Genomic DNA, 16475 nt, shown 5'->3' with positions numbered 1-16475 from the left:
CAACCATGTATACATTGAGACATGACCCAGAAGTTTAGAGGGCTTCTAACGTAATGTAGTTTAAGTTTAAACTGATGTTCTTGAACGTACAGCGGGCCTGTCAAGAGAGTTGGTATGTTATGAAAACGGTATGCATACAGTTTCAGGCATCAGTTCGCACTCCCTAATAACTCCCTCTTACTGAATCCAAAATGTGATTGATGCACGTGTGAATTCTGCAGCCGGTGTAGTAGGAACCTGAGAAACATGAGTGTAAGAGCTGTTAAGTGTCAGCAGCACTGAAAGAAACTTTCCAATGTGTTTTGACAGTAAGTTCTCATGCCCCCAAAACATATCAGAGACAGGTCTTTTGGGAATAATAGTGTTAAGCTGTTCATTCACCTTAGCAGATGTACTGTGTTGTCTTTTGCTATGCTTTGTAAAGCCAAAGATAAAGACTATTGCTAGAAGGGTCCAGAGAAGCTGAAGTTGAGATCCAGCAGTTCACAAGTTAGACCAACTTTGTATTATTGTGAAAACCAGCCATCCTTAAGAAGATCCAGTTTCATTCTCCTCTCCTTCCCTTTCTGGAGAGTGGGATCTGCCTTGCTGCTCGTGCTCAGGCTTTCCTTCACACAGGTTTTGGGAACGCTCACCCTCTTCTGCAGCTAGCAGAGGGGAAGGGGTTGTGGATTTTGGAGTCTGCAACCATGAGTGTTTCAAAACTTCATCTATGCACAACCTCTGAGACACGTTGGGCTGGAGTAAGTGGTAAATGAGGTCCTTGCACTCCGCAGTCAGATATTTTGAGTTGGGGAAGGAAATCCTGTGTTGTTTCTGAATACAGATCATTTTCCTGACATTGGAATCATCAAATGGCATTAAAGCATAGACCATTGTATACAGGATGACACCCAGGCTCCATATGTCGGAAATCCTGGGGTCACAGGGAATGCCCTGTAGCACTTCAGGGGCTGCGTACGCAGCAGACCCACAGAAGGTTTTGCTGAGAATAGTTCTTCCGTGTTTGTCCCGAGACAAGAATTTGGAAAAGCCGAAATCTGACAGCTTGATGTTGAGGTCTTTGTCAAGAAGGATGTTCTCACATTTCAGGTCCCTATGAGCAAAGTCTAAGTTGTGGCAATGCTTGATGGCAGAAACCAGCTGCTGAAACTTGATGCGAGTGATGTCCTCTTCCATAGCTCCTGTGTTCTTAATGTAGTCTAGGAGGTCTCCCTTTTCCCCCAGCTCCATCACAATGTACACTTTTCCAGCTGATGTCTCAAAAATCTCATAGGTTTTGATGATTGAGGGGTGGTGCAAACATCTCAAAGCCTCAATTTCCCTGGGGAGAAATCTTTTCAGGAAGTCCTGAGGACTTTTCCTCTTGTCAATTATCTTGATGGCCACATTGCATTTCAAGGAGTTGCAGTAGGCAGATTTCACTTTGCCGAAAGAGCCTTCTCCTAGCGTGTTGCTCAGGACGTAGCCTTTCTCTCCAAGCACCAGAGCATCATCCATGGTGGGAGAGCTGGGGGGAGCTGCGTGAGTTGGTGCTGGTGTGCCTCACACGCGGCGGCAGGTGGTGTACCCGCGCACCATGGTGGCTGCCTGGGGTGCTGGTGTGGCGGGTGGGTGGGCACCCAGCACAAGCTGCTGTGTGATGTCACAGGCAGCCACACCTGCACCCTGGGCAGTCACCATGGTGCGTGGGACCCTTTGGTCCTTTTTTATAAAGTTGCTGGGTATCACCCAGGGCAAAACTTAACATCAAGCTGCTGAGAGACATCAGTTGAACTCCATCTTCGTCGTAAAATGATCTTTATATTTACTTTTGCTAGGATGGAAGTAGCTTAAATGTTTTTTATTTCCTAAAATGTACCCAAGTTTTTCATATTTATTGTTTGTTGTCATTTTGTATGACTCGGATGATCTTTCAAGCCCCTTGTGGGCTTGCTTCTGCTGTCCGGTGGCCTTGCTCCTCGTCAGCCAGCTTTCCTCAAAAGGGGTGGGATGCTGCTTTTCTTGTGTTCACTGGGGCTGTGTTCAAGAACTGTTGTGGTTTTTTTTCTTGTGGGCTTGTTAGGGGAAGGAGGTGGCTTCTCTTAAGTTCATCTCCTTGTTGCTTACCCAGCCCCTCCATTTTGTAGCTCTGATGATTGACTGCTTTTGTAGGCTTTGGAGCTGGCTTTTTCTTAAACGTTTACTCAGTGGGGGAGTTATGTTTTGACTTCCAGCTTCTGGTGTTCTTGAGAAATAGGCATACCAACACCTTCCTCAGAAGGGTGCTGAGGATTACTGTTTTGCATGTTGATTGTTTCACTGTAATCAGCCTCTGGGGCTTTTTGCTTTGCGTTAATCTCAGCTTTTGCAAATTTGTTTTTACAGCTGCTGTGTGTGTGACTGCAAAGACTTGATGGTGTTGATGATCACAACACAGGGGCTAGGGACGATCTGGCTTCATCCACCAGCGTGGATGACAGTGTCGTTCTGAAGAACAGAAGTGGTACTTCTGACAGCCACACAGGGGCTTTTGTTTGGGTTTTTCCTCCCTTCCTTCCTTTGAAATGTTTGGCTAATCTTTATAATTAGCCAATAAAATGAAGAGCAGTTTCGGTCATATGTAGCCTGCACTCAGAGCTGTGGTTGCTCCACTGTGAGCTGACCTCTGAGTATGAGATGAGCACTTGTGTGGTGTGATCCAGCCTGCAGAAGCACCAAGCGCCTTGTACACAGCTGGCTACGCCTGCTTCCTGCTAAATTTCTTGAGCCATGCCTGAGTACAAGACAGCCTGTGTAACACTTGGCTGTCTTGACACTGGCTATCATCAGGTGATGTTTTACCGAGGGAACATTCATGCTCTTCCACAGCACTCTGAGCAGTGCCTGCAGCCTTCTGTAAGGTCTGAGGTGTTTGATGCTCTTTATCTTGGTGGAGAGCTTCCTTTTGTGCAGTTTCCACTGGTACTTCCAAAACTCATGTGCCTGATTCTGAAAAACCCTTCCAAGGGACTCGGTTTTTATAGTGCACCTTGTGAAAAATCAGTTGATGAACATTGCTAGGAATTGTGACTGTGAGAAATTAGTAGGGTTTGCTTTTTTTTTAGTTCTGAAATAATCAAAGGCTAAGTTACTTTGGTTTTTATGAGCAAAAAATTATTCTCAGGTACTCATGAACGAATGTAAAGGGAATCCATTTACTAAAGTTTCCATGCTTTCAGAGATGTTCTTTAAGGACCGAACTGACTAAACAGCAATAAAGTTCTTAGGTAATTAAAAAAACCTATTTATTTCATAATGATCACACGATCTGCTTATCTCCATAAAATGCAGGACCTCTCTGTTAGGGTGTGCAGGCAGGTGGCCAGGCTGTGGCTCACAGTCTGGGTCACTGAAAGGACCAGGAGAAAGGAGAAGATGTGCCCAGAGATGGCTGGATGCAGCAGGTGGCTGCTGGACCACTACAGAGAGGACCCGGGGCAATGACTGAGCTTCACCCATGACTGAGGAGGCACACAGGGACCAGCTGGGGTGTGGAACCTGGCTGGGTGGAGGTGACCCAGTGAGAAACACCAAATTGGGCTGCAGACGTAGCAAGGCTGGGCCCAGTGGGAAAAAGTAATTGGAGGAGGGTTTTTTTTGGGAGGAGGTGAAGGTTAGAGAAAGGGACAGATTAGAGAAGAACAACCGTGGCAACATGGGGAGAAGTTGGGATATGGGCTAGATGGGCAGAAGCAGGCTGCGATCAGCGTGCATGGCTCAAGCTCTGTGCCTGATCTCCTCTGTTGTCAGTTTTAGATGGTTCCTACCCACTTGCCAGGTGCAGGAGCTTTCTCTTCGGGGCATGGGATGCACGTAAAGGCTGGGCAGTGTTCAAGGGACCATGGATAGTGTACATGTGTGTCAGGAGCGGGACGGGGCATGTGTCTTCCATGGCATTTCAAACTGGTCGTGCTCGTACCAAGAGGTAGCTGGAATAGTAAGAGGGGAATCTTGATATCTGAGAATGATTAGTTCCATGTTGTGCAATGCATGCTTAAAAGCAGATTGCATTAAATACCCTGTGGGATGGTGTTGGCTTTTATGTTCGCCTTCAAGTGAATTAACCTACACAGCCCTACTAAAATCACAGTCTTGATTCTGCCAGACTGAAGGGCCTTCACGTGTTTGCTGGGAATGTAATTTATTTTCAGTGAAATGCTATAAAACTGGATCTCTTGAAGGGGATGTAGTGCTTTTCAGATTGGCTGTTCTTGTAACGCCTGCTGTAATGTCTGGTCTCTGCTTCCTGCTGCAGTTCAGCCCCTGCTATTTGTAATTAGGGAACCAGTAAATTCTTTGTTGCCAGATATTTTTGCTGCTGTAGCAATAGCAGAAAATGTGCCTTACAGTGTGAAAACCCATCTTGGTTCTTGAGGACTTGTGATTATTTTTTTTCTCCCATTTTTCAGAGGGCTGCAGCTTTGCACCCACCTGAAAGTGGGTTCCAGAAAGGGCCGGGGATCTGCACCGCTTTCTGCTTCTCTGATTATTTAGCTCAGAAGGGAAGCTGTGGTCAGAGATGCTTTGTTGTTTTGAAGAACCAGGCTTTTTCTCTGTAAAAATGAAGGAAATGGGGCCACTCACTCAGGGGAGTGGGAGATGGAGCAATTCCTACTTCCTCATATTTGTGTTTGTTGCCTCAATCTTGGCTCACTGCTGCTGGCCCCGCAGCAGCCAGCTGCAAAACCCAGCCCAGGGGTCTGGCCGAGGTGAGAGCCATGTTCAGCACCCTCCCCGTGAGTCCCTTCCCTCTGCCATTCCCAGGCACGGCAGCTTTTCTGCGCTGCGTTTTGGGCACAGGTGATCTGCACTCACTGGTTAGAGAAATGCGCTTTCCCAGTAAGAAACTGGGAGTACCTGGGACGTGCCAGGTCCCACACACTCTGGGGTTCGGTGTGTTTTCACTAACGTGCTCCATCCTTGCCCCTCCTGCCCGGGACATGAGCTTCCCCTGGCGCAGCCCCTGGTGCCCCTGCCTGCGGGCTCGAGGCCAGTGCAGCGTGCTGGGCAGCTCTGCCTTGCACTGCCTGCAGCTCGGCCAGGGCGTGGGCAGTCCCGTACTGCTCAGCACTGGGAAATGGGAGCCTCTTAACCTTCGCCATTGCCCTGCCACATAGCTGGGCTGCTGGTTGCCCCTTTGCTCAAGGGTGCTGCGTGGTTTGTGGCGCTCACCCCGTTCATGTGTGTGCTCCAGACCTGCCTCTGTTTGGAGCTGGTGGGGTGCTGCCAGTTGCGGCTTGGGGAAACAAGGGCTGCCTTTCCTTGGGACGAAAGCCAGGGACAAGCAGCCAGTGCCCTGCTCTCATGGTGGAGGCATCGTAGGACATTCATTCCTACATTGTCATTGTCTACATCTACGTTGTTAATGCCCAGGCCTGGGTGTCATGGGCTTGGGTTGGATAAGGAATGTCCTGGATCAGTCTGGGGACATGCATGCCACTGAGCTGCAGGAAGCCAGGCTGAGAACAGCCTCCCCCCACAGCATCCCTTGGGAGGAACAAAGCTGGGGACTTTGTTGCTCGTGTTCTGTGCTGGAGGATGTTGTCACACTTCAGGTCCCCAAGGACACTCGGATTGTGATGGTATTTGGCAGCACATGAGAGCTGGCAAAATGGGTTTTGGCCTAAATCTTCAGTCAGCTTCTCGCTGCTTGTGACGCACTCCAGTGGGTCCCCAAGCAGATGTCCCTGGCCACGCAGACCTGAGGCCCCGCAGGGCTCACAGCTCTAGGGGTTGGAGCCACAGCTCGCGCTTGCTGCTACCTCGCTCCAGGGAGCAACGGTTCCCAGCTCTTGGCAGGCACCAATTTCCACTGTCACATTAAAAAACTTTACATTTAGGTTTGGAAAAAGCATCTTCCTAATGCTGCTGAGCATGGCAACAGCTCCTGCAGGACCAGAGGGGGTGAGTGCCCAAGAAAACCCAGAAAAACCACATGCCCCTGCCCACGGGTTAGCAGCCTGCACCTGGGCAGTGGCTGAGGGGAAGCAGAAGAAATGGGAGAGCAGAGGTATCTGTACATCTATCAGGAGTACCCCTGAGGGAGGTTTACTGCTGGATATAGCAAGTACTTGGTATTAATCAGGAAACAGGGAGTGTGTGTAGGTTTGGATCAAAATGGTCCTTATTGGAATTTGAATGTGTTTTTTTTAAAACTTCAGCTTGTGACATAGAAGTGGAAAAGATGTTGTTGTAAATACTAAAAACATACAAAAACTTCCCAGGTGGCTTCCCAGGTTTTGGCTTTGACTCTGAATAAGGTTTTACTGCAAAGCCTGGAATTCCCCACAGAGTAAAGCACCCTGCCAATGCCAGCAGCCCCGGCAGGTCAGCCGCTGTATCCAGCCCTGCCCAGCACTGCCCGAACACCGCTGCTTTGCTTCCCAGCGTCGGAGCAGCTTCCAGCTCAATTTGGGAGGTGGGTGTTAAAGGTAAAACTGCCTTTTGATCCCAAACATCACCTGGGCTGACCCCCAGCACCAGGATTGCTGTGGCACTGGGGCCGGTGCCTCCTGCCCAGGCTGGGCTCCCTGGCCGCACCAGGCACCACCCTGCCCGGCATGACGTGCACCAACACCCAGGGTCAGATTCCTGAAGGCACCTGTCATGTGCGGGGCCATTAACACGGATCGGAGCCACCCATCTAGCGTTTGTTACGCCTTTCCTCTCCGGCTGGGCCTGGGAAGGGGGAGCACGGTGTCTGCAGGAGGTGTGGAAGCTCCAGCTGGCACCAGGGCCCTGGCTGCGGGGATGTGCCACGCCGGCTGCTGCTTGTTGGTGTCACCCCTGCAGACGTGTGAAAACAGGCTGTCACCCCGCGGTGGGCAGCGGGAGCAGGGTAACAAAGCAGGCAAACGATGGCCAAGGTTGGGAAACTCCAGTGCTTGGTGCCTGTGCTGTGGGGACAGCCAGGTGACAGGGCTGGGAAGTCCCCATGGAGGTAGGGAGAGGCATCGTTGGGGATGGAGAGGAGCTGGAAGGGTCGTCCTGGGGGACAGAGGAGGGTCCTTGAGGCTGTTATGGAGGGACAGGACAGGCTGGCTGGTGGTGGAGATGGAGGGGACTGGTGAGGGCCACCCTGTGGGGATGGAGGGGACAGGGCAAGGGATGAAGGGAACATGGCATGGCCATCCCAGGGGCACAGAGGGGACTGGTGGAGGCTACCCTGGGAAATGGACGGAACAGGGCAAGGCCACCCCAGGGGGACGGAGAGACTGGGGTTGCCATCCTGGTGAGGGCAGAGGCGACTGGTAGCGGCCGTCCCCGGGGGACGGTGGTGGCTGGCGATGGCCATGCCGGGGACGTGGCGGGCGGGTGGGAGCTGTCCGGGCGGGATAGAGGGCACCGGTGGAGGCATTTCTGGGGGGAACGGAGGTGGCTGGCGGTAGCCGCCCCGGGGGGACGTAACAGAGTGGGCAAGGCGACCCGGGGGTCACGGAGAGACGGGGCTGCGGCCGGGGACCCGCGCGCCGACGCCCCCGCTGCCCCGCGCCGCTCGGCCGCGGCCGGCCCGCGCCGGGCGGGGCGTGTGCGGACCCGGGCGCTCGGCCCCGCCCCGGCCTCGCCGATTGGCCGAGCGGCGCGCGGGGGGGGAGGGGGGCGTGGCAGCGCGGGGGGAAGGCGGCGGGGAGGTGCGGCCGCCATCTTGTGCGTCGCCGGAGCCAGGCGAGCGGCCCGCAGCGTGGTGCCGCCCGACCCCCGCGCTGCTCCCGCCGCCGCAGCCGCCGCCGCAGCCAGGGCCGCTGCCTCCCGCCCGGGGGCGGCGGCGGACGGGGGAGGGGAAGAGTTCGGTGCGGACGGGGGCCCCCCGCGGGCCCGGCGGCGGCGGCGGCCCCTCCTCCCGCCGCTCCTCCCGCCGCACCTCGCGTCCCTCCCCGCGGGTTTGTGGCGCTGCGCCGGGGGAGGATGAACGGAGGATAAATGGTGCCCAAGGCGGACAGCGGCACCTTCCTCCTCCTTTTCCTCTTGGTGCTGAGCATCACCGAGCCGCTGCGGCCAGGTAGGGGCGGCGGGGCCGGGGATGCCGGTTCTCTTCAGCCTGCGGGCGGGTCCCGGGCCCGGGGCCGTGCGGGCGCGGGGGGTTCCCGGGGCGGGGGGGTGAGCGGCGGGCCCGGGGCCGGCCGGGTTAACCTCCGGGTTAGCCTGCGGGTCAGCCTCCGGTGAGCGGCGGGGGCTGCCGGTGCCGCTCTGCTCCCGCCGGGGACGGTGCGCCCGGAGGGGTCCGGCTCCGGGGTCGCCGGGGCCCAGAGCCGGGCCCGGGCCCGGGGGTTGCTCGGGGCTCAGCTGGGGCCTGTCGGCTGCGCCTCTGCACTTTTAAAGATGCGGGACCTGGGTGAATCCTGGGGTGAAACATCGGCCCCCTGTGCCGGCTGGCAGCGTCCTGAGAGGGCTGTGCGTTAGGGTGAAAAACCCTCGTTTGAAAGTTTGAAAGCTTGAGCAGAAAGCTGCATAACCCTACAGGTAATTAGCAGTAGAAATGCGGCGCCATGACTAAGTTTTCAGGTGCTTCTTACTTAACCTGCTTTTATGTTGTGGGCCTTGGATGACAACAAAACAAGGCAAACCCCCTCATTTTTAAAGTGCCATTTGATCATGCTGGAAAGAGAAAAAAACCCTGTTGCATCTTGGTTTGTATGTCATCTTCCCAGTTCTGTTTTTGCTTCTTTTAGGGAAGCAGTTTAGTGATGGAGTTTGCGTGGTAGCTGCTAGGCACAGTGCTTTAAAATGTTAACTTTGGAGAAATGTTTGGTGGTTGCTGGTTGAAAGCTACAGCTTTGCTAGGTATGTCACTCAGTTGGGGATTCTTTTTGGGTGTTGAACTTGCTTGGAGCTTGGCAGAGCCCTCGCGTATCTTGGGCTGCTCTTGCCAAAAAGCATGAATAGCCAAAGCGTGAGGCTGCCTGGAGTGGCTTTGCAGGTTTGGGAGCCATCCTCCCATCGCACCGTGCAACTGCTCCTGGGTGATGCTCTCTCCTTCGTAAATAGGAGAGTAAGAACAATGGTGCGCTTTGAAATCCCCTGGTTCTTTCTCTTCGAAATAACTCTTATGAGCCAGACTAATAAAGCGTAACAGTATTAGTGCACTGCGTTTAAGTAAGTTCCCAGTACAGCTGAAAGACAATTGGGTCAGTGTAGGCAGTCTTACTGAAATAACTAACTTGGATGTTGAAACTGCTCTTGTGTGTGCCTTGCTTTGTTTTAGCTTGTTTCTGGCGGTGCAGTAAATACATACAGCTTATGATATGCTCTTAAGTGGCCAGAAAAAAACCCCAACACCCAGCCATGGAGTTGCTTAGGGCTAGAGGCTTTTCTTTGGGAGAAGATAGTATGTAAAACTGATTTCAAGTAACCTTCTTTATAGCTGGCATTAAGTGCTACAGACAGCTGAATTAATGGTTGAAAAGGTTTAGCAGAGATTTGTAGCTGTGTGTACTTTTACAGATGGGTTGATTTGACCCTGAACTTTGCTGATGTTGAGCACTGTAGCCTCCTAGAAATTAGAAAGTGGCATTTTTCATATTGTGTCAGAACATTTGTTGCTCCAGTCTGATACTAAATCTGTCAGCAGCCGATGCTTGATTAAGACAAGTTTTTCACCAAGGTTTGCTTCTTTAAGGCAAACGTAGTTTGTTTTGGTTTTTTTCCTCCACTGGTGCTCTAATGTACCTGCTTTAGAGATTTGTGGTGCTGTAGCCATGCTGGCAGAAGCATCCTTCTTGTGAGCAAACCTTAACTCTCATCTGCTCAGGTTATACACCACTGGCTTTGAAACCAGTAGCATTAGGATTCCTCTATGGCAGCTATGTATGCGTTCCTCGAAATTTTGCTTGAACCATATGTATTCCTGAACCTAATGCGAAGTTATCCAACTGGATGTATTGTTGCAGCTAGAAGTCCTTGCTGCATGAGGAATTTCCAAATTCCACTGGGAATACATTCATCCATCCTGTTTACTTGGAGGCTCCAGTGAGTGTGGTGGTTGAGCTGTCCATGGTGATGCCTCTCCTTCCTCCTCAGAAGAGAGCCCATCACTTCAGGGTGGCCTCACATCTTTTTGCCGATGTTGTTTGCTTTTTAGCTTACTTTGATATCTTGAATCTACTGTCCCAAATAGATCACCCATTTAGTAGATTAAATAGTATGTGGATTGATCCTGAAACAGAGGATGGCTAACCTAATAACAGCAGGGAAAATCTGGTTCATGCAAGTGCAGAGGATGTACAGAATGAAATTTGTCGTTTTAATCAATGGTGAAGAAGTATTCCTTGTCTTTTTGGGGGAGGTGCATGGATTTCCTCAGAAAGGGAAGTGTATTTGGACTTAGAATTTATTTTCCTAGTGGTGTTTTTCTTTTTCCTTCTTTAAACCTGTGTGTTGTAGCAACTGTCTCATTGGTTTAGAAGGGATGCCTGCAGCTTGCTTAGCTTAAATCTGTACTTGGAACTATCAGCTGAGTGCTGCAGAGTGATGGGAGGTTTTATGTACTCTGAGATGAATGTGTAGTCCCTTCACAATTCAGTCCCAGCGAATCAGGCACCTCTTTGTGCTTCCATGTTAATTTGACGCTAGCTTTGTATCCATGTTCTTGCTGTGCTCTTCAGATAAATAAAACCTTCTTTTAAGCCTCCTCAACTGTAGTATCTTTTCAGGCAATCTGAAAGCCAGTGATTTTATGTGGACTTATTTTTTCCACATTTAACGTGAGATGGGTTTTAGTAAATTAGGGGAGAAATTAATTAAAATTTGTTTTTTCCTGATTTTTTCCATCTTGGTTACATGAGTCTGTTTTACACTACTGCGTCACTAACAGCATCGGGTACTTCCAACATACCATGACATCCTCCCTAGCCGTGGAGGCTTGGGTTCCTGAAGGTATGGTGGGCAGTTAAATTTTTCTGAATCTGTGGACTTTTAATGGTAATTTTGTGTCTCTGAGAATCTCTGCTCAGATTTTGTTGTCCCATTATCTGCTTTCCTGTTCTAACAGTTTTGGCCATCAACTGCTTGTTTTGACTAGTTGCCTGCTTTATAATTGTTGTTATAATTGTTGAAAGAGGTTTGGTTTTTGTTTGGTTTTTTTTTTAAGTAGGGCATTTCTCTTTGAGTTGTTACTCATGTGTTTGGAAGCTGCTGATGTGAATTGAAGCTGAACGTATTGGACTTTTCCAGCTATATGAGTATACAGTGAAGGACTAAATATATTTGTTCCTATAAACACTTACTGAATTGATTATATCTGGTGTTCAGGTACTTGCTCTTGGGGATATTTACTACAGTAGGGTTTGGCTTAATATTATCTTTTCTGGGACAACTTGAAACATCTGCTTTGGGTTATCTGACTAGCTGGCTGAGAGCTCTTGTCTTTATGTGAAGAAATATTTCAGTGATGTGTTAACTGAGCCACAGTAAACTGTAGTGGTCCTAGCTTGGATTTAGACTGAGTTTCTGAACACTAATGTATTTTTTTGGTTGCAGAAAAAACATCGGAGATGTAAATAATTACTAATTCAGTTTTGCAGCACAGTTTGAGAATATGTAAGAAACTGCTGTTTCTGTCAACATCCCATTGCACAATCAAAAATCAAAGGTTTCAGCGTCTTTAACATTGGGAACTTAAACAGTCTGGAATAACTAGGATGACATGTTTCAAAATATTGTTTAGAGGATTAATTAAGATCATTGCTAAAGACAATAACATGTTTTCATATTTCTCTAACATGATACTGCTGCTTGCTAATGGAAAACACTTTAACTTGGTCAGGCTTTATATTGGATTTTGTAATAATGGTTTAGTACAGAGCCTTGTGAATGTAGGTCATCGGGCTTTCTTATTAGAGCATTTGCCAGGCAGCTAAAAGCCAGTTGAGTTCTTGTTCTTGCAGCTTTTTTCCTCCACTTCAAAGCTAGCTAGAGGAAGTAATTTTATTTCCAAAGTTCTGTTTTTGAAAATTTTGCACAATTTATCTAATTGGCAATGCTTAGAAAGACTTGCCAGTCCAAGTGGTCTAATAAAAAATACCCACAACTTCAGCTTGAAGATTGAACTTTTCATACACTTCGGTGTTTGCTTGCACGCAGCTGGCAATTATACTCTTACTGGTGGGGTGTTGGTATCTTGACACAATACAGTTGACAAGTGTGTTTAAATTGCCAGCTCTTTCTTGTCACTTAATAAAAAATTGTAGGTCTTAAATGCAAGGCAGAACTCCTGGAAGTAGAAGTCTAAACAGACCCACGATCAACATAATTTCAAGGTGATCCACTTGTGTGCTGTGACTGAATGTCTGGTTTGCGTTCTTCTGCTCTGAAGGGAGTTTGTTGGCAGGCAAATAGAAGCCTGTATTTTGCCTTTTGTTCACTGTCTCTACCTTAGCAAGAGCTGTGCTGAGTAACACTTACCCAGTTCCATGTCGTTGCTAGCTGCAGTCCCTGCCTTTGTTCAGCTGAATTCCCAAGTGAGGGCTTCTAGATGTGAGGGGCAGAAGGGTTTTTATCACACCTCCTCAGTTTTGCTGAAAGCAGGGCTGGGCTTTCTTCCAGTTTTATGTTCCCCCCTCATCCTCTTCTTAATCCACTGGTTTTAGGGTTGGGTTTTTTTTACTTCCTACTGTTAAGTATTAGTGTGCTCGTTTCCTGGTGTTCCTGTGCTCTGCTGTTTGCTGTTACAAGCTGCAAAGCGAGGTTGATGGGTTTGAAAAGGCTTTCATGCGGCTGCTATCAGTGTAGCAGAGAGAAAAGGCAGAAGGTATCAGACCTTATTAGCAGGTCTGATACTTTAAGACTGGTAATTCCTGGTGTTAATTATAAGGCTTTTTTTTTTTTTTTCTCTTTGCTACTAGTCGTGGCTACAAAGTAAAGGAGAAGAAATTCAGTAGGCAGAGGGCTGTTTGCATGCATTGCTCTGGTTCTGAGAAGTAATAATGGAGAAGGGGAACATGAGGGTTTGCAAACATGCGACTTCTACGTCCCTTTGGTTGGTAGGTTTGGGAGTAAAGGAAGATTAAGCCAGAACAGCAGAAGTGACGGAGAGCAGCCCTGCAGCCTCTTGCTGTAGCACGAGAAGGCAGCTGTTGAAGTGCAGCTTCGTTCTCAGTAATTAAGGGGAAAGGCACAGCTAGCTTGAAGAGAGAAGAATTTTAGATGCTAAGTGTGAAAGATGTAAAGTCCCCTAGTGAATGACAGACAACCAGCCAATACTCCAATGAATTACCCTGTCTCCTGGAATTAGCTTTGTTAGGGCTGGTTTTGATGTTGAATTGTAGTGCAAGATGGATCTCTCTGGTCCATCTTTGAGTAGTGCCTGGTTCTCTGGGGTTTTATGTGGTGAATTCTTCTAACTTTTATAAGGTCTTGTTTAATCTGATGGGATGCATTTAATTTATTTTGTGATTAGCAGCACTTCTTGTTGAGCTTGCATGCGTTGCACTGTGCAGAGCCTGCACACCCCAAATTGAATTTCTAGTACCTGAAGCTTGGCCAGAGCAGAACCTGGAAACAGCTCAGCAGCATTCCTGCTCCTGCCCTTCAGGGTTTAACGTGGGTGCTTGAGTTTGTCTTGTGTTTTGAAATGAAGTAAGTGTGTGAGGGGTTCTTGCACTGATAACTTGAGAAAGGAAGTCCTTGAGATGGAAAAGGAACAGATCACAGCTGATGAGAGGCTCTGCTGGTCCTTGCCTCTGTGATCTCAAGGACTAACCTGTGATGGGAAGAGGTTTGCTAATCTTTTGTTCTGTGTAGACTGATAGAAACTTAGGGCTAGAAGGGATACTAAGAGATTGCATCATTTGTCATCTTGTCCCAAAACAAAATCTCATAAACCCGGGCGATTCTTGAAGGATATTAGTCTGGCACATTTTTAATGATTTCCTGTGATAGAGACTCCAAACACCAGATTCTTTTGGTCAGTCTAGTTGCCAGTCTGTTGCTTGTTCTGCAGTTGCAACTTACTATTAATGTCTAAATACAGTGTTGTGCATGTGTCTGTCGTATGCCAGAGTTTTAAATAACAGTTTGGCAGTTTCCCAAGACCGTTTGGATGCCAGGACCCACCAGTTTCTCAGCGGTGGGTGCCTGGCAGTGCTGTTCCTTCCTGGCTTTCCAGTCTCTGGAAGGGTTTCCATAACCATTCAAGATCCTTGCACGGCAAGCTCACACCTTTGCACTGTACTTCCCATGATGGTTTTGTAGAGAACCTATTCAGTTGAGGAGAAATCACACATCGTTTGGTGAAGTCGTCCTTGAGCTGTAGCAGAACTCTAGCTACCGAGTTGCTTAAAAATGTGAGTTCGGGATTAACCTTCAATCTGCATTCCTCAAACTGAAATACTTGGGTATCTCATGGTTTCCTGTGAACTGTTTAATTTTGTTGTTGTATTAAATGGTCAGCCTGCTAATTCTGGGTTTGATGAAGAGCATTTTAATGGTATTTGCTATATGGAACTCCTAACGAAGTTGTTACTAGTGTTTGATGCCTACCATTTAGATGATTTAGAAATACAATTTTAAATTTAATGGCAATTGATAGTTGGCTCATTAACTATAGCTAAACAGAATAACATTCAACTTCCTAGTTAATTAAAATTGGTTGATCTAACCATTATATTTAGCTTCTGTTCTGTTTATTGATTAGTGCTTGACAATTGTCAGCCAGCTCAGTGGGTAGAGACGCAGAATTAGCTTTTAGTGGCTGCTCTTGGGACGTTTCCCTTAACTTACTGATTTTTTTCTTTGTCCTATTTTCCTGTAGCTTTTTCCTGTGTTGTCTTCTCTTTCATATACCTCCTGTGCTGTGCTTCCTCATACCTTTCCTGCTATGAGACCAGTTACTTGGAATACCCAGTGAAATTATTTGGGAACCAAAGCTAGCAGAAAAACGGGATTAAGTGCTGTTTCTGGTAGAACGATCCTGGGTGTACTGGGCTGGCTGCAACTGTTTTCTTGAGGGAGCTTTAGATGTTGCTTTGAAATGCTGAAGCCTCCATCAGTTTGTGATTTGACGTTCAAATCTGCATTGCAGAGTGGGCAATGCCACAGCAGCTGAGGTTTGAAGTGGGTGAGTGCAGCCCTTAGATCTGTGTGGAGGGAGGTCAGCTCCAGCCTGGACTGTGGCTCTCCCAGCCCAGCTGTGCCCTCAGATCTCTGTGGGAAGATAGATGGGGTGATAAAAGGGTAGGTGTCTGAGAAGAATTTTATGTAAAACTGAGTTAGTGTTTTCCTTCAGTATCTGAATGTTTTGTCTGTGCTAATATTTCTTTAGCAATTTAAATAGAAAGGTTTCTTCTGACTTAAAAGTAATGTGTCATCTTTTATACAATTTAAAAGAAAGCAAATAACCCTGTTTCTAATACCTGCTTGATTTGAGTTTGTGCCCAAGTAGGATTTTGCCTTATGTACACTTAACTTTGAAAACATGTTGCAACTTCTTTTAATCTAGGGGTGATCAAAACTGTATTTGTGTTTTCTGTCTGGATTTGTGAAATTGTTATGCCTAAATTCCTCTTTACTGATTAAAATACAATAACATAGATGTACTCTGTTAATGAGATCTTGGAAAAACCTGTATGAAGAACTGTGGATCTTGCAGGAGTGAGATCCAAGTGCAAGGGCTTAATGTGAAGCATTGCCTCCCCTCCCTCCCCTCCTTCCGTACTGGTAGTAAGTGGATTGGAGAGAAATGGTTCAAAGGCACTATAGTATAGGAGTGATCATCTGTGTCTTTTTGAGCAGTAATGAAGCTGAATATAACTTTTCTATTGATGCAACAGCTAAAAAATGGCAAAGATCAAGCTTCATGGTGTAGTACCTGACACATGTGCATGATAGAAGCTGGTTGAAGAGTTGAAGAGCGCTGGCAGTACATGAGCTGTTACAAGGTGTGGGAAATGAGAAAATTACCCTTAAAGGGTTAGCTGGCTTTTTGTAAATGTGTTGGACTTTTATTTCCTGACTTCTGATAGAACTGTTAAACTTACGGGTTTGATATGAAATTTCTGTTTAGGTATTTGTTTTACTATGGAACTAGAAAGCACAGTATCTCGTACAATGTGGACAAACACATCAGTGACTGACACTGGCTGCATTCCTGCCGTGTTCAGCTTCAGCTGAGCAGGGGAATGCTATTCAAAGCACGAGCCATTTGCTCTAGTACGTGATAGCCACTGCACCAGCTACTGTGCAAAGGATAAAACGGGTTTTCCGTATGTGAGGTCAGAATATTTCTGTATATCAGATTTTTGCTTTTAAGTGTTCTAGGTGATTGCTCATGAAGTTTTGTACAAGATGTGAAGAAAAAAATGAAATGGGAGCAAAAGCTTTTTTTAGTGCGACCTGCATTTGAATAGTGCTCATGTGCATGTTTCCTGTCTCCCTGAATTGTTAGATTCTTATTTAAGACCACATTTTTTTTATTCAAGACCATGACCTTCCTTAGGGCCCTGTAGAGAGCTGCTTTCATG

The 16475-nt window shown here is 47.8% G+C and overlaps 2 protein-coding genes across 2 annotated transcripts in view; one reads left to right on the top strand and one right to left on the bottom strand.

Moving 5' to 3' along the window:
* Positions 1-71: 71 nt before the first annotated feature.
* On the bottom strand, positions 72-7249 carry TSSK2 (testis specific serine kinase 2). The gene has a single exon (XM_056359481.1). It carries the CDS (start codon positions 1498-1500, stop codon positions 529-531), a length of 972 nt encoding a protein of 323 aa, XP_056215456.1. The 5' UTR covers positions 1501-7249; the 3' UTR covers positions 72-528.
* A 389-nt stretch (positions 7250-7638) lies between these two features.
* The window catches only part of DGCR2 (DiGeorge syndrome critical region gene 2), a 51096-nt gene continuing 42259 nt past the window's right edge, over positions 7639-16475 (top strand). The window contains exon 1 of the mRNA XM_056335864.1: positions 7639-8020. Within this exon, the coding sequence (XP_056191839.1) occupies positions 7942-8020 (79 nt within the window). The 5' untranslated portion in view covers positions 7639-7941. The remainder of the gene's footprint in view (positions 8021-16475) is intronic.

The sequence above is a fragment of the Falco biarmicus genome, chromosome 1, assembly GCF_023638135.1.
Source record: "Falco biarmicus isolate bFalBia1 chromosome 1, bFalBia1.pri, whole genome shotgun sequence".
NCBI lineage: Eukaryota > Metazoa > Chordata > Aves > Falconiformes > Falconidae > Falco > Falco biarmicus.
Note: the sequence above shows the minus strand (reverse complement) of the source record. Positions and strands in the feature narration are given on the sequence as shown.